Source organism: Sceloporus occidentalis, unplaced genomic scaffold (assembly GCF_023333645.1).
Source record: "Sceloporus occidentalis isolate IW3139 unplaced genomic scaffold, rSceOcc1.0.p SCAF_61, whole genome shotgun sequence".
NCBI lineage: Eukaryota > Metazoa > Chordata > Lepidosauria > Squamata > Phrynosomatidae > Sceloporus > Sceloporus occidentalis.
In genome coordinates, this window is record NW_028317041.1 from 1,512,011 (window position 1) to 1,531,062 (window position 19,052).

General features: G+C 39.0%; 1 protein-coding gene across 1 annotated transcript in view; it reads left to right on the forward strand.

Annotated features, from left to right (window-relative positions):
* The window catches only part of LOC149287394 (lipopolysaccharide-responsive and beige-like anchor protein), a 269,868-nt gene that overhangs the window by 148,566 nt on the left and 102,250 nt on the right, over positions 1–19,052 (forward strand). The window contains exons 40-41 of the mRNA XM_089492899.1: positions 15,897–16,014; positions 18,539–18,641. Of these exons, the coding sequence (XP_089349025.1) occupies positions 15,897–16,014; positions 18,539–18,641 (221 nt within the window). The remainder of the gene's footprint in view (positions 1–15,896; positions 16,015–18,538; positions 18,642–19,052) is intronic.

The following is a 19,052-nucleotide window of genomic DNA, read 5'->3' on the forward strand; positions in this document are numbered from 1 at the left end:
TATGTCCTTGATTCTGGATGGAAGGTAAAAGTTGGGACTGCCCTGTTTGCATGTACAGCCAGATTCCCTAAAAGTCAGAAACTGGCAGGGAAACAAAACCCAAAGTTAAGGATCATGGATATGGGAAAGCTTACAATTTATGTGATGGTGTATAGGGTTTGTATGCAAAATATATTAATATTGGCATTGAAGCATTGTGTGTCATCAAAGCCCTGGTCTAACATACACTATATGGACAAAAGTATTATGACACACCACTTAATTATTGAATTCGGATGTTTCGATCAGACCCGTTGCCACAAAACATTACAAACATTTACAAACATTTGTGAAATAAAATGGGTCGTTCTGAAGAGCTCAGTGAATTCATGCGTGGTACTGTAAGAGAATTCCACTTCTGCAGTAAGTCAGTTTGTGAAATTTCATCCCTCCTTGATATTCCACGGTCAGCTGTAAGTGGTATTATTGGAAAGTGTAGGTGTTTAATAACAGCAGCAATGATGCCACAAAACAGAAGACCACGTAAAGTCAGAGCGGGGTTGCTGAGGCGCATGGTGTCTAAAAGTCACCAGTGCTCTGATTCCATGGCTGAAGAATTCAAGCTTTCACTGGCATTAATATCTGCATGAAAACTGTGCAACCAAACATTTGTGACAACTGGCAATGAATCTTTGACATCACTGTGGAGGAATTGTGTCCTGCTCTTCTTGGCAGAATTCTTTTAATTCATGCTCATTGGAGGTTTTTCAAGGATGAACTGCCTTTTTAAGGTCAAGTCACAGCATCTCAATTGGAATTGAGTCAGGACTTAATTTTGTTTCTTTGGAGCCATTAAGAAGTGCACTTGGTTGTGTGTTTAGGGTCATTGTCTTTAAGCATAACGCAACTGTGCTTGAGCTTTAGGTCTCCAACTGATGGCCAGACATTCTCCTTCAGGATTGTTTTTTGGTAGATAGCAGAATTAATGGTTCCATCCTCAATTAAATTTTGGTAATTTTTTAGATTCAGTAATTATAAAAGGCAATTACTTTTCCACATCAGTCCAGGTATGGTGAAGGGAAATTTTCGTGTTTTCAGTGTACCAAGACATTTGGGACAATGCTGTGCTTCCAACCTTGTTGCAACAGTTTGGGAAAGAACCTTTTCTATTCCAGCATGACTGTGCCCCAGTGCACGGTCTGGATGAGTTTGGTGTGAAAGAACGTGACTGTCCTGTACAGAGCCCTGACCACAACCCCATCAAACACCTTTGGGATGAACTGGAATGAACATAGCGAGCCAGGCCTTCTCATCGAACATCGGTGCCTGACCTCACAAATACTTTATTTGATGATTAGGAGTAAAATCCCACAGAAACACTCCAAAAAAAGAGTGGGAGCTGTTATAGCTGCCAATGGGGAACCAAATTCATATTAATTTCTATGTATTTAGAAAGCAATGACATAGAAGTCCCTGTTAGTGTAATGATCAGGTGTCCCGATACTTTTGTGCGTATGGTGCCCCTGTTGTGTATTAAAATATATAATAATCACACCATATGGTTCCTAAAGCACACAGTAGCAATGCTACTGTAGGTCTGATTTGTGATACCACTGCATAGCAATTGGCAGACTTTTTTGGTTGTAGTTGGGCTGCACCACAGTTACCGGTACAGAACTAGACAGGCTTGGCTCGCGTGTTGCTAACCTGCACATTGTGTGGCATTTTTTGTCCTATCTCGTTGCAGTCACTGGTACACTCAATGGCTTATTCAGTTAGGGTGGAAATTGCAGGAATGGGCAAAAGGGCAAGCTTCCTCTTTGAAAAGCTATATATAGAGGAATCCCAACCTACTTAGCACTCCCACCATTATTTTTCTATATATAAATACTGTCAACTTAAACTTTACTTTAGCCCCCATTTACTCGGCTTGTAGACCTGATCTTATGAGAGACATCTGCCAAGGATGATCTATGAGGAGAAGTCATACAAAGAGCTTTTTGTAGCAGCCATATTTGCCACCTCTGTTAACAGTCCGCACATTTCTACATGTACAGTTCAGTGTATGTTTTTTATTTTGTATCGTGTCACAATGTTCTAAAATACTAGGTCCAATCGCTCCACAGACCCGTCGGTATATGCGGTCTGTTATAACACAATACTGAAGCGAGCCGTCTAAATACCTGTGTAAAATGTTGCTGGTACGGTAACCATGGGTATAGTTTAAACAACATAAAATATCGCTGCTCTGCACTTAGTGCCATTTCTCTAGATGATCATGAATGTTTTAAAATAAATATGGGTACACAGCAACGTGAGTTAAAGCTACAGAAGTTCTGATCTTGTAATGGGGTCTTAAGTCCCTGCGTTGGGAACGTTGTTTCTCGATGCATACAAGGGAGGAAAATATAAATCACACAACTGGTTGTAGACAAAATGTTTTATGGTTTGTGATTTCCAGGTGGTAGTTTCATACAGTTTAGTCTTCACTTTGTACTCGGAAAGTTGCAATAACCATGAATATCTATTTTATCAGAATCTAGTAGATTATCGCACCCCCAAATTAAAATATCTGTTATCTATTCACCTTTTCAATGTGCACCCCTATAAATATGCAATTGATAAAATGATTTTTTTTCTCGTGGGCAGCCATATTGTTTATAAAGCTGTATTTATCTACCAGGACTTCACATTAAAAATTAACTATTAAAAAAAAAAAAAAATGCTACTCAGTCATAGGTGATGTAAATTGATGACGTTCTAGCAGATTAGAAAACATTCACAATAGTTTCGGACACATCTGTTTTTTTTTTCATCTATCTTGATCGTTACTGGCATCTGGGGACAGAGCTCTACAAGCTTTCTTGCCTTCACCTTCTCCTGCAATATAAGCATAGCTGGACCTGCATAATGCAGTGAGAAATCATGCTACTTGATTGACTGAACTAAATGCATTATGCACCCAAATGTACCAGCCTTGCGTCTCTGGTAGTCTTTACCCGCCACAGCATGGGTACTAGGGTGCACAACAATTAATGTAACACAGATAACCTAATTAATGAGACAATAGCTTTTTTTTTTTCTTTTTTTTTTCTGGTGCCCGTTTACTCACAATGGGATTGCTATTCTACTTGTCTGAGCTACTGGGTACCCCTGGGTGTCCTGCCCCACAAAATCTTCTGCCCTACTACAACATTATCTGTTCTGCTTTGACCTAAGCTAGCCTGACAATATCTTCCCTGCATACTGTTCCTCTAATCTCACCGTATACAGGTCTGTCCTCCTGTAATCAACAATTTGGAATAATTGGTCATTATTTATTTTGTCGTCTTTCGGGATACCTTTTTTGATAAATACAAATGCTTTTTCTTTTTGCCAGCTCTTTTACTGAAACATTGTGGAAGTCTTTCTTTATAACAAAATCAATTGGGAAGGCATATCTTGGCTAGCTCATGGAGCCCTCTACAATTTATTCAAATAGTGTCCCGTTTCAACTTCTCCAAACATAGCTCTGCCCTTTCTATTGTTACAGATAACAAAACTGCCATACATATTATAATTCAAGTTTACTAAAACCCTATTTCTTTTTTTATAATGTGTGTGTGTGTGTGTGTGTGTGTGTGTGTGTGTGTGTGTGTGTATATATATATATATATATAATATATATATATATTTTTTTTTTAAAAAGGATCTTCTAAACAGCTTAATATTTTTTTTCCCTTTTCCTCTGAAGAAAGACTGGAAGGAGTGAATAAAGTAAGCCTCATTCACGCTTGGAACAGAGTTCACCTTTAAATCTTTAGTCCAGTGAAAGGAGACTATTTTATACACCACCCTGCTTCCAATCCAATTAAGGGCTCAATAATAGGAGGATTAGGGGAAGTTTACTCCATAGCAAAATCGAGGCTTTTTAAGTAGTGTATGTTGATGGCAAAAGGATAGGAGGGGAAAGCGTAGAGAATTCCCAACATAATAGCCCCTAATCTTAACTCGTCTGATGTTTGCGCTGACCACAGAGTAGAGGGCCTTCATGGCAAGAGAAAAAAAAATAATTCACAGCCTTTAATCATTTTGATCTAAATTTTTGGTTCTTTTTTCACATGGTTGTTTTGTGCATCACAAATACAATTTAACTTTAAATTATATCATATTTTTTTTTCCTTTATGATCAGAGCTATTAGCTCTTGCAGCATGGTCTTGCAGGGTTATAACCTTCATTTAAACAACGTAGCATTATAAGCGCTGTTAAATGCAGAATTGTTCCTCAGAAATAATCATATAGCTGTGTGAAATTTTAGCTTCATTTATTTTTTAGAGAATGCTTAATTGTCATACGACACAAGTGGAAGCAGTGTCAGGTTGTTGGCATAAACACAGACCTTAACAGTTTACCCACAAAGGTGGTAATGTTGCACAATTGTTTGTGGTCACGTGTTACATCAGAAGTACAGCAATATCCTTATATTATGGGAATGGAAGCTAGGGTCACCCCTATACTAGACTGACCAAGTTTGCCAAATGTATTTGTCCCAAAAAAACTGACTTAGTCAGCCTAAAGCCTTATTATGGCCAAGGCTGGCTAGTTCCAGGGGGTGGTATCTCCTGGCCAGCTTATTTTTAAACTGAGCAAATTCACAGGTTCATTTTTTTTTGGTGAGATTAAAAAATCCTTGTAGATTACCCCTTCCCCTGCGCTAGTAATACTCGGCATGCAAGCCATGTTTGAATGATGAACAGGACCATGGTTTAAAAAACATAAATATCAACCCCTCGCGCTTAGTTTTTCAATGCAGGGTATCCCCCCCCAAAGTGTTACTGTTGATGTATGATCTAATAGAAAAACAATTGACTTGATCCAATTTTAGGGCCCAGAGGGTTGTTGGGTAACTTGTTGAAGTAATCATCCTTTTCAAGTGCTGCTATTGCTGGGGCCTCTTTGTACAATTAAACGTTATTTGCCCTAGAAATGAAGCCCACTCCATTTGTAAAACACCCAGGCGTCATTATTTCCAGCTCCTCTGCTACCTTATTATTGTTCAGATCTCTGCAGCGCTTTCTTTTTTCCTTTTGCTTACCATGTAGTGGGCTAAATGTTTAATGAGTCAATGCGTTAAAGGCTTCACTTTTCGTCCAATTAACCCCAAGACCACGCTGGCATTTTCGTAAATCCACAAAAGTATTTTGTGTGTCCCAAAGGCTAAGCTGCAGGCAGGCTGTGAAGAATGTAAAAAGACTAACCTGCTACCAAACACAGCAATGGGACAAAGAGGGCTTAATCCGTATTATGGTAAATGCAGGCTTAGTGTCCCAAAAAGAGGACTTTGCCAGGGGGAACAACACAAAGAGACTTTACTAATAAATATCCAGAGCTTTTATTTCAGACTCCAGAAATTGTCACAGATGAATAACTCATAAAATAGAAAGAAAGTTACTTTTTAAGTAATACTAAGCTCTTAGACTGGCTACAAAGGGCTCTTTCCCCATTGTCCGCAAGTCACGAATCGGTGAAAATATCAAGATAAGGCCTACCGTGTGCATTCATAACATTTTTACTTGTGAAAAACAACAAAGCCTGACACTCGGATCATGTGTTGAACTAAAAAAGTTTATTAAAAATAATCTTGTACATTCATGGCTCCACCTATAGAGCGCAATGTATTTATTTGTACATGCTGATGCATGCTCTGGAAGCCACGGGCTGGCATCTGAAATACATCCCTTAAGGTGTCTGGGATAACGCTTTGCATGATGTTGCCTGATCCTTTTCTATATGGTAATGTAGCGTTGCAACAGGCAGACGTAGCTAAAATTACTTTATTGTATGCCGTTTCATATGAAAATGAGACATCCTTCCCCTTATAACTTTACATACTACGTTCGTCTTTTAAACTGCTTTTAAGTTGTAGATTTTTATTTCATACACGTGATTAAAATTATCACGTGTAGGATATAGTTATTTGCAGGTGGCCAGGGTGTTAATATAGTGGCTGAAGCAGTTCTTCTAAAGACCAACTTTCTGCCAAGGACTTTCCTCGCCTCCTGAGATCCCAGATATTGTAGGGTGCGAGCGGAGGAATTTATATAACCCCGAGCGCAAAAAATTGTCTGAATACCTTGACGCTCGCTACCTTGCTCCAGTCTCGGGTAGAATATTTGATTTATTGCCCTTGGCACCTACTGCTGTTAAATATCGGATAGTTTTATAGAAAGCTACGCTTTATAAAATGCTGTCCTTTCACGTTATGGAAGGGAATTCCTGAGTCTTGACAATTTTATCTATGGATTGCGTTGCTTCTTAACCCTTTCAATGCCAGCACCTTAGCCAGTTTCATTACATTTACTATTCTGATCGTTCATGCGTCACTTTAATATAGGTTTTCCTTTTGAAATGATTCTTTTTAAGAGGGGTGTAGGTTGCCCAGCCCTCTGGCACTCTTCTAATCATGTGTGTGTTTCTTGAACTGTTGTGTTAACACAGCGTTTGTTAGATTAAATGTTTTGGTTATGGCTTTGTGTTTTCTGGTGGAAATAATGACCTTCTTTGTTCGTCTCTGTCAGCTTGATGCCATCAGCAGTGGAGCAGAACTGTTACCGCGTTCATCAGAGCTCTCATTAGGCAGCCAATTTGTCTGAACCCTCATTAATTTGATAAACTCATTGGCTGATGAGCGGTGAAAAGAATATATAGAAGAGCAATATGGGGCTCAAAAGCTTTTTGGGCTATTTTTTTTTTTTTTAGTAATTGTGGTGTTTACATGTGTAATATCAGTATTCTGTTTAAATGTTCAGTGTGATGACTACCTTTGGAGCAGCCTCATCGTACTTATCCCATCGCTTTTACAAAATCCTGCCAAAATCAGGTTTCATTATTTCAGGTTGCCTTAATAAGACACTAAGCTTTCTGATGCATGTAATTGGGATATTCTGGGAAATATCAGCTACATGCACATGAAAACTGGAAACATTACAACATATCCATTCCCCAATACAACCTATAAATTAAAATTTCCTCTCTTGAAATTTAACCCTGTCATTTTTTTTTTTTTTTTTTAACTTTTTATTAATTTTTAACAAAGAACAAGAACATCGTGACAAAACAATACAGCAGCTGTCTCAGAGACGTCAAGGAACAGTACACAGTCCCAGATAAGGGAGACAAGCGACACAATAACATAAAAAGAAAAACAAAAACGAAAACAAGTCCCCCCACCCGACCCACCCAACAACCATTTAAACCCATGACCATGGACAGAAAAAGAAAAGAAAAAAGAAAATGCATAAATATATGTATATACATGTTGTTCGCCAGTTGTCTAGTCAAACATAGTAACAACTTAGGCGCAAGGGGTAGCACCTTGGAGTAAGCGGGCAGTGAACCACGAGGTATCCTGAAAAGTATGTATAATTCGTGTCTTAAGGGGTTCGTCCAACGTTTTAATAAAGGTTTCCCATTTCGTAAAGAAACGTTTAGTACCCTTGTCTTTATTGAGGGAACCATCCAACCAGTCCATTCGAAGCAAATACAACAATTTAGAACGAACCAGGGACAGAGATGGTGGGGCTGCCTGTATCCAATGATGCAAAATAGATTTCCTAGCCACTGCCAAAATAATTCTGATTAATGTCACATCCCTGGATCCCCCCATCCTAACGAGGCCATGAATGGCCGCAGCCGGGTCAATACAATAAGCATCAGTTGATAACTGCCTCAAAAAGGTTTGGATAGTAGTCCAGAAGACACGAATTAGAGGGCAAGCCCAAAAATTATGAAACAGGTCAGCACCTGCAAAACCATATTTTGGGCAAGCGTCCACTGGTATCATGCCGATTAAAAATTGTCTATGGGGAGATAAGTAGGCCTGATGCGCTATCTTAAGTTGCATGTCTAGGTAGGAGCTAACAGGTAATAATTTACAGGTGGTCAGTGTGCTATGAAGCAGATCGTCACCCGTGACATCAGGAAAATGTGTGGACCACGCTAGTAAACCTTTCGGTAAATAGTCATGGTGAGGTATGGTGTGTATCAGTTTTGTAGATAAACTTCGTAGACGTCGGAGTAGAAGAAGGTTGCCTAAGCTGTCCATCTAGGGGACTGGTCCAGTCTGGCAGTGTGAGAGGGCCCAACTGCGACCTGACTAAACTCTGTACTTGCAAGTATGCGAACCAAGGTATGGTAATAGACGCAAGTCTATCCCTACAAGATATCAAGGGCAGAAGCGTCCTGGAGGAATGGTCCAAAAAGGGGGCAATAGTGCGTATCCCCTGTGTCGCCCAGACCCGAAAAACGGCGGACGCCTGACTATTCTGAAAAATCGGGTTTTGAAGAAAAGGCTGGAATAAAGAGTATCGCCATTGGAGACCCAAGCATAGTCTGACCAACTTCCAGGATTTTATAGTGGAGTAAAGCAAAGGATTGTCTCTAACATGTGGTGGAAGTTGAGTGCAGGGTGTATGGAGAAGGGCCTGGATAGCTAACCCTGTCATTTTTATTTACTACTCACGGCCACAGTCGAGCCATTACTTTTCATGGAGGGTATAATTTTTTGTTGAAGACTGTCTTTAATATAACTCAAACTATTATAAAAAAAGTATACTTTGTTTATTTTTTTGCCTATACATTGATCCCTCCCCCCAAAAAACTAAATGCAAGTTCCATACATGTTATTTGTGTATATATCAGCCGCAAGTTCCTTTATGCTTGTGTGCTAGAATTTGTCAGGTTATATAGCGTTTACACTTTAGGTCAGTCCAATATGGCACTGCATGTTGGCAGCAATGTGTGGCTGTGCAAATGTGATGCGTCCCTGATTCACACGGCATCAGAGTATCATGGATTAACCCTGCACGCGGACAGGAGCCATCATTCAACCCAAGTGCGTGCTCCAAATTATCAAGTGCCTTCTGTAATTGAAACATCATTCACCACGCTGCCTTTATTCAGCCTTTCCTCTTACATAGTCATAGACAGTGTTTCTCCATAGTCCGTTTAACAGAATTGCAAGCCGGAATCTGTGATAACCAGAGATGCATTAAACATTGAATATTTTGCCAATTGCGTTGCACGTTCTCTGTTGGAGAAATCCAGATCTAAGCTAAAGTCATCGGAGACGTGTTTAAGCATCATTTGTGGTGATGGTTTACTAACAGTGTGTATTTGCTTTCACTTAATAGATTGTTTTTGTTTCAAATGAGTGTTAAAAATGCATACTACTCAACTGGTAAACAAGCATATGAGTGATGAATATGCCTTCCTGGGGGCCAATGAACAAACTAACCATATTACACACTTTGCTAAAATCTCTTCAATTGTGAAGGCATTTTATTATCCAGCGACAGTCTGCTTACTGTGAAAAGTCTTAAATCATTATGGCTTTTATTTGTGTAATATTCCCTACTTCCCCTTAATTCACTTTCCTTGACAGTTATGGACATGTTTCCTAATAGCTCTGGCATTTAAAGATAAGACCGCTTGTAAACAGATTAACTTTTTTTAAATAGGCAGCAATTTCATCCACAATATTGTACCGATTCATAAACTATAACCATCACAAGCCAAACATTTGAAAACAAGATAAATGACCTATTGTAGAATGGCTTCTATTAGCCGCACTCGATGTCCCTGTGTTTAGGAAGATAAGCCTCTTGTATTATTGCCCGGTAATAAAATGAGATAATGTTTTAGCACTACAGATAAAGGAAACACTTTAATAGAATGGCACCAAGAACCCTCGCCGTCCATAGAGCATGTTTGTCTGTAAAACTAATTATTTTTGCAAAAAAAAATTATATAAATATTTTATTGCCTATTTGATGTAAAAAAGGAAAATTAGGTGATTGAAGTTCAATTTGTTGCACATTATTAACTATTTCCGCTTGACTCGATAAGCAAGAGCCTAATGGATGAGGGGTTTATTATTAGGCTCCCGTGAAAATGAAGTGGTATCGGAGATAAAGTGAAGAAAATAATGAAGGGTTTGAGTAGTTATCCATCAAACCCCCCATTAGGACACTAGCAGCACCTTATGTTTTAGACTCAAATGGCTTTTGTTTACCTGGGGTAACCGTTTTTTTTATTCAATATGTGGAAACACATTGGCTTATGGAGGCCAGTTGCATCAAATGCAACACTCCTTTGAACTTGATACTAACATAAGAAGTGCAGACAATACTGTGCCACAAAGCATCATGCACTTACAGGGGCGGTGGGAAGTAATGGGATGCTATATACCGTGACTGATGCATACTGTCCAATGCTCATGTTATTTCTGGGGCTAGGAGGAATCCTAGAGCAGGGATAAAAATCTATAGACAATAATATCTTTCTCTGATATAAAGAGGTGTCAGAAAGCATTGCGCAGGACATAGTCTCCAGGAATTTGTATTTTTCTTCTTCGTCCCTGTCTGTAAAAATCCAAGGTCGCAATATGGAGTAATCATGTGCATGGGAGTGCTGTTTGCAACATAGCCAAAACGCATTTAAACCTTTTAACAATTACAGACCCCCAATGAATTGCCCAGTATGTCACCATACCCCTTCACCAGACTGTTGAAATCATCATCACCACTACTATTAAATACCGCTATGACTTTACAAGATATCGATAGGCTTGGCTTTACTTTACATATGAATAGCTGGGAACAGAACAGTTGGGGGAAAAAACCTTATAAGGATTTTTATCAAATTTATATACAAATGGCAAATTGCAAATACACAAGTTAGCGACAGCTAGTGAGATTTGTGCTCTGTTTGTATGACACAATGCATCTGGCGCTTCAGTTCCTTCGCTTTGACTTCAGGTTCATGTTATTTCGCCAGTCTGGCAAAGTGGGTAATCCATTGGGGATCTGTAAAAAGGTTAGGAACCTCTGCTTTAAATGCATTTGTCCATAGTCATGTGTTGGATGTGCAAACAGAACTCCCATTGACATGGTTACCTACTAGCCCTTCCTATTTAAAACAGTTTGCATCTTCTGGAGCTCTCCCTACACCACCTTATTTCCAGCCATGCCATATGCAAGTCATTCCTGGCCAACACGTTCCTTAGTAGGGTGCCTGGTAACAATTAAACAGTAGATTTGTAATACACGCAGCAACGTGCTATATGCGTCCACAACTACTGACTGAAAGCATGTGCACAATAGAAAGGGTTCCATTTTAAAGTTAATGGGACTGCGTCTTACCCATGCGTCTGTGTTTAGTAGAGGCAGGTGGAAGAGTAGTTAAATAGGAAAGAAGACTCACTTTCTACTTCCAGTAACTAAAGGATGCCTACACCAATTCACATGAAGTACAATTCACTGGAGCCCATACAAAATAAGCTCCAGTATGCAATGTACATGGAAATAGGACTGTGACGAACATATATGCGATGGTGATTGCATGACTGTGTACCAGAATTGCTTGTTGCATGGGGGTGTCAAAGGTATACATTTGAGATGTAGATTAATGTAAAGAATATTGTAGACACACAATTCATGTACATGTAACAAAAAAGCCATAAATACATTGTTTGTTTTACAGCTGTGTAATAAGATACAGTACGCAGACATATATACTGCTTTTTACAGTTCTCCTTCAGCAGCGTCATTAAGCATCTGCTAATGGCTGTGGTATGTTCGTTTTATCACAGAAATGTCATGAATAAGGTGAAGACTATAGCAGAAGTATTTATGGGATGTTTCCATTTTTATTGATTTTTTTTTTTCCCCCAGTGTGGTAGACAAGTTAGCTGTCAATTTTTATTTATGAATATACTGGAGAGGAGACAGAAAACCAATATTAAGTGTATTTGGTCAGAGATCACTTGAAGGAATGCCGATGGTACATTATTAGCTTTATTAACCTTGCTTTAAAAATGTTAGTTCTATCACAAGATGTGTGCATGCAAATTGTAAAATATGGCGTTGGTATGAACTTGGCTGTGTGTATGCATGGACAAAAGTATTGGGACACATGTCCATTACACCAACAGGGACTTTTGAGATTACATTCTAAATACATAGAGGTTAACATGTAGTTACCCCCCCCCCCCCCTCTGCAGCTATAACAGCTTCCACTCTTCTGTGAAGGCCTTCTGGAAGATTATGGAGTGTCTCTGTGGGAATTTTTGCCATTCATCCAGTGGAGCGTTTGTGAGGTCAGGCCTGGCTCATGATCTCCGTTCTAGATCGTTCCAAAGGTGTTCGATGGGGTTGACAGTCAAGTTCTTCCACACCAGACTCATCCGACCATGTCTTTATGGACAATCAGGGTTTGCCAACGAAGGGGAATCGTAATGCTTCAGCATACTAAGAACTTTTGGACAATGCTATGCTTCCAGCTTTGTGAGAACAGTTTGGGGAAGAACATTTTGTGTTCCAGCTTGACTGTGCCTCAGTGCCCAAAGAGGGGCCAATAAAGACATGGCTGGATGAGTTTAGTGTAGAAGAACTTCACTCAAACCATTACCGATTTGCCAAAAGTCTATTCTGCTGCCTACTCCTTATTAGAATTCTGCAGTGTTATTGCATACAGTTTTTTGTTTTTATTTTATTAGCAGTTTATTTTTTTGCTCTAGATACACTCTGAATTATCCAGATTTGTAATAAAACAGTACATTGTTGCGATAGACTGCCTGAATTATTTACAAGCTTGGGTCTCCGAGGTGCGTCTCTTCAGCACAAATATTACGCAATGAAATGGGACTTTCACTTTCTGTAAATCTGTCTGCTTTATAAGCTTTCAAAAGAAATAGTTTTACTCATTGAAGGCAACATCAATTTGCCATCCGCTACTTCATGTATCGGATGGCATTCTAGGAAAATATCAATATCATTGCTTAATATAAATGAAATTAATTTTTAAAGCCAGACTAAAGGTTGACATCTGAAAAATTGCATTGGCTTGCAGAAGACGAATGTCTGTCCTCTTGTGAAATTTCAGGTCACGGTGTCAAGTAATTTTCCCCGGTCTTCAATGGGATCTATTGAAATATGAACTTCATTGTCACCCAGCCCCAAAGCGATAGGATAAAATGAGCTGATACATCATTTGCTGCGGCTTTATCATCTCCTGCGGTAATCGGAAGAGAAAACATTACATGTTTTAAGCTTCTGAGTGTCTCTTGCTCCACACTCAATTCTTAAGTAATTTGCACTAGTTTGATACAGAGGTCATGCCATTCATTTATTCAATTTCTGTGTTAGATATATTTATGCAGGCAAAATGAGGTTAATGTATGATTTGTGTTTTTCCAACCTAATTTGCAACATAATTTTATTTTTAATAATTGAGGTTCTAGGTGTGGACTATCTTGTTAAACTAAAGGACAAAGTTTAAAATGAAAGTAGGGAGTATGTGCCTTGTATCCAGCTCAGATTTGTGTGTGTATATATATTCATTTATATTTTTATTAAGCACTAACAATATACTTGGCACTTTACTGTTTATGGTATGATAAAGGGGAGTTACACTAAATACAGTCATATAATTACAGTAGTCATACTCACCTTGGACATTTACATTTCTTTAAAATGTCAATGTTTTCATATATTTAACAATTTATGCAGTTAATGTAGTATAACAGAAAACAGAAAAAAAAAATGTTGAATAATGCTTATAGAAAGGAGGTCCTACCATGAGTTTCAGCTAATAAAATAAAGGGCTGGAAAAGGATGCAAGCTCCTGGGTCCCAAGAGACAGCATCCAGAGCTCTGTCCTGTATGTTTACTATACTAGAATATCTCACATGGCTTGGCATGGGCAGCTACGTTACAAATGTCTTAACGTTTGTTAATCTTATTGTAAAACTGTATAGTGTCAACTTTAATGTTTTTTTATTGTCCCCCTATTGGAGCCAGGCAAGAAAATCTGCTGAAGCTCTATAAATAATGTAGCGCCGCCTTGGAGAGGTGCACATCCTGCAGCATATCCTTGTGTGCAAATGAGCTGGAGTGCAAAGGGGCTTTTATTTGGAGACTAGCATAAATGTAGGTAGGGGAAAGACAGTGAGATGTATTGGAATCTGCCATGTTTTTAAATATAATAGTGGAGTTCCTGGCAACCTGCTAATGGAATCAGAGTGGTATTCACACCCTCGCTTCTCAATACATTCTAAATGAAGGGCCAGTCCTGGTGAGCTTCTCCTGCAAATAGATTGAGATGGCCCTGTTTAGCGCGTATTGATTGTGGAAGAATTTTAAGTGTATATTATACGGCACCAGTTTGAGGAATACTCTCACTGGAGTTGGACCTTTTTATAATGCTTCTATAAGCTGGAGTCTTCTACTATATTGTAACTTCCCAATGGATAGAATACATATCAGAAGATGCATTAAGTAGGAAAAAGTAGTGTAGCTTGATTTGCACTTTGATGAGACGTAAAGTAAGGAATGACCTTTGGCATGCAGCTGATTAATTAATAAATGTCCTGGCTATTAAAACCAGACATTTTGGTTAAGGTTCACTGTCCCTTATGGAAGGTGACACTAAATTGACTGTAGGCCTAGCAAACCATGAAAACAGAAACTTTGGAACGCTCATATTGTTGCAGGATTTGAGGTCACCTGCAGCCGAGAGTGGATCTCCCCACCGCCCAACACAGACGTCCCAACGTAGACACCTGCAATGTTAGACATATGCTGTTGTAAATCTCTGCCCGTTGTAGTTCCAAGATGGCTTCTAGGACTAGTTTGGAAAGTGCAGTTCATACTAGAATGTTAAATAAAAAGCCTTTGGGAAATACTGCCATTTGTTTTACTAGGAAAGGGTGTCCTCACCAACACATTATAGCCTGAATTATATCTGTCTGCTTGGCAGTCTGCAAGTTGACCACAAGAAGTTATTTGATATCACCATGAACTTTAAAGAGTTTGGAGGTTTCCCTCACATAATACATGGTTGTTTCTCTGACAAGCACTAAAACTAAGAACATGAATGCGCAGAAAAGCACGAGCTAATACACACCTGCAAACTAGTTTCAAATGCTACTATCACCGTTCTAAAATGCATAAAAAATTACTCACCTAAAATGCATGTTTATTTAAATTGATCAGAACAAAGATAGGATAGAAAAACAGCACCATGGAAGCGTTTATGCTTTTTGATCTGGAAGCTACATGTCGTGGGCTTTATATGTTCTGGTGTGCCTATAAGCAAAAAGCTGCAGCACAAAAGAGCAAAGGTAAAATGTAGTTTCCATGGCAACTGGTTCATCGGAGGGCTAGACCTCTGTCGGTGGTGCTGTCAGTGGATGACGCAAAGTCCCACACAAGACAGTCTTCCACCTAATCCAAGTTTAATTGAACTCCAGAGACTGAAGTAGAGCTGGGCTTGTGGATGATAACATTGCAGGATGGAATAAGTCTCGCTTTAGCACTTCTTCTTCTTTTTCTCCCTCTTGTAAAATGCAACTATTTTCAGGTACGTGATGTCCCTGAGAAATGTAATGTTTTCCCAAATGACTTGCAAATGATTTATGGACGTCTGCAGTGATTTATAATGCTGAAAAGTAAATCCCACCGGATTTTGGTAACTTCCTTCAAAAAAGATCACAATTGGATCTGTTGCTGTAATGTGGAGATATAGAGATATAGATAGATACATTTCCTTGTTTTTGATACGGCTGATTTTTTTATGGAATATCTATCTTCTAATGTGAGTTCTTCTTATTCCTTAGGCATACAGTTTAATGGTGTCATTTCCTTTTGATACTTTTTTTGTTTTTTTCTACCTAGCTCTTCCATGCTTTGTCGGTAATATACAATATTACCGGTATTATACATGTGTGACTCACGATACATTGCCAACAACCGCTTGAAAGCTATGTGTAAATCACCGTAACATCCCATCTCTACAAAGGCCAATGAACACACTACTGTTTGGCGGTATTGTGGAAGCCTCCAAAGATTGACATACATTTTTTTTTTTTCCTCCCTAGATTCTTGCATACACGGAGGGCCTGCATGGAAAATGGCTATTCACAGAAATACGTGCAATTTTCTCTCGTCGTTACCTTCTGCAAAACACAGCGCTGGAGATATTCATGGCAAACAGGGGTAAATATTAATCTGTCATATGGGAAGATCCCAGTCTTTCTTATAAGCAAGCTTTAAAGTAATTCTTGTAAATCGGCTATTGTAACTTTTTTTGTACTTATGTGTGATGGACATATATATATATATATATCGGGAGGTGCAGTCGTGCCTGATCACAAAATGCTTTGATGACTGGGTAGAATTATTGCTTTGTTTTCTAATATGGAGGCGTCCAACAAGTAGCTCTCCAATTGTAGGGGGGGTTACAGTGCCTATGATACCCATTCAGCCACAAGCTTATCCTGACGTTAAGGACTTTGACTTAGAATAAAGGTGCTGGAGAGTGGCATCTGGTGTGTTTGAAGGCCAACGCTTGCAGTCTTTGGAGTAAAATACGCCAATCTCAAAGCCCAGAGAGATGTACATTATCTGGAAATCCCATGAGTTAGATTTAATCATCTCCACTTTGTGCAATATTGGGATCCTTGATAAAAACTTGATTTGCCATACTCTCCAAACTGTTGGGTTATTTTACTAAAGGAGAAGTTGGCAGAGGAGTTGTAATTTACTCTTGCTGCCTTAACTTTACATTATAAAGAGACAACTGCGGTAAGCTTCTGCTTCAAGAATAGCTTGGCAGGCCCTGTATAATGCATTTTTAGATTGGCGAGGTTTCTCAAAAATTCCCACACTGATTGAGCTATGCATTGTGCAGGGCCAGCTTAGCACCCCCTGCAGAAAAAAAAACATGCACACTCCTGCTTTAGTGAATGAACCCATCTTTGTTATTTTTTGTTTTGTTTATTTTCTTTTTGTTGAATTGTTTGTATTTGGTCAAGTAAAAAATATTTCAAGGTTACTGAAACGTATATATTTCCTGTCTTTGAGCAGATGTTTGAATGTATGACATCTGATGTGTATGTTCTAGGAAAGGATAATTCAATTTTATTATGTAAACTATGATTGTTTGGAGTGGTTGACTTGGAGTTCTACCAACTTTCTGTTTCCTTTTGTATACGTATTGGTTTGTTAAAGTAAATCATTGTACGTCGCGTTTCGCGATAGGATAGTTTTTTGGTCAGTACTGCAATTTAATGTATAATATATATATATATATATATATATATATATATATATATATATATATATATATATATATATATATATATATAAATTGTATGTGTGTGATATACTGAAAAGATGAAATGTTACCAGCAAATTAAATTGGTTGAGCTGGTCCTTGTAATATTACCGTATTGGCTCGAATATAGGCCGCACTTTTTCCCCCCACTTTAAGTCTTTAAAGTGGGGGTGCGGCCTATATTCGGGGTCTAGCGCCCGATGCCCGGGACATGCAGTCCCGGGCGCCGGGCAGGCAGCGGGGTTAGGATACAGATCCCCCGCAGCGGTGCAGGGGACCTGCATCCTACTCCCCGATACGCTCAGACAGCCTCCCCTGCCAGCACTTCCCACGGGGGGGGGCGGGTGCCGGCACGGGAGGTTGTCTGAGCGCATCGTGCGGTTGTCTAACCGCACGATGCGTTTTACCTCTGGCCCCCCGCCTGACTTACCGGAGCAGACTTTTTTTTCTTTAAAAAAGCACCAAACTTTTAGGGTGCGGCCTATATACGGGGGCGGCCTATATCCGAGCCAATACGGTATTATTCTGCTGAACAATGGGGAGGGGGCTTCAAATTCACTGCTTTAGAAAGTGTTACATTAACAGATAACTTGCCATTTGAATTACCAGGCGGTACCTAGTCCGATTATCTGATTATTTTCACTTTGTAAGTACGTGGCTCAATCAGGTATGGTCAGGGTTAGCCAACATTAAAAAATAACTTGCTGCATGTTTTGATGCAGTGTAGCCCCACTAGAAATCATTGCAAGGCAAATAATATGAAATCCTGTCCAGGCCACAAACAACATTAAATCATCAGCGGAGCCTGACTCTCTGTCCACGTAAAGTTGATGAGAACAGCATGTTAACTCTTTCCTTTAATGTCCATAATACTTTGTTCCAGAAGTCCGCAACCTAGTGATACATCCTGTAGTATTAGGTTAAGGATGAAGCAAAATTAGTGAGTGTCCCTGGGAAAGTAAGTGTAGCTGCCATGCTGACGATTTACTTACGTGCACATACACTCGTGCTCTCTCCAGGATCCAGCTGCATGCCTTCACAGAGTGTCTTTTTTAATATCCTCATTTGCGTCCCAAAAAAGTGGCTCAGACCCTCTAATTTTATTTTTAAAAGGCATTAGTGTCATGTATTTCTCAAGGCTTCGGTTGATAAAAAATTGGCCAGACATCATTGAAGTTGTACTTTACCAAAACACGCTGTGCTATAAGGTCTATAGTGCATGTCACTAGTGGACAACTTGTTGCCTGCCAACTGTATGAACAGGAATAAAAGCTAAAAAGCTAGTTATTAACAATATATATAAAAAAAAGTTGCTTTTCCTGTGGCCAGTGTGGCTAGCATATACTTCTTTTTCAAGTGCTTTTTCAGCATGTATTGAGTTATTTTATCGTGTTTGTTACACAGTTGCGGTTATGTTCAACTTCCCAGACCAGTCAACCGTGAAAAAGGTTGTTCACTGTCTTCCCAGAGTTGGAATCGGCACGAATTTTGGACTGCCTCAAACAAGGTATTTCTTTTAAAGTATTACTTTTCATCTTGTATGTTGTTCTGTTTGTATGTTAATGCTGTACTATATTATTATTATATATTATACTATTTTGCGGCAGCAATAGGCAAGTAAAACATGAATGTAAAATACAAAAAGGATTTTAATTGCTGTGGGTAAAATAGGACATATTCTATGCATATCTTATATAAATATGTATGAAGGATAGCGCAGGCCAGCAGCCATTAAAAGTTGTGCTGTGTGCATTCACGCTAATATGATTTACGGTAAAGCAATCTGAATCCGAATTAAAATGGCCTGAGGAAAGGCACTTTCTTCTATGTACCTGTACATGTTCACAGATATAATTATTCATTAATAACAGATTGATCACAACGTGTCCATTAAATTGTTTTTTTTCCCCAGAAAGAA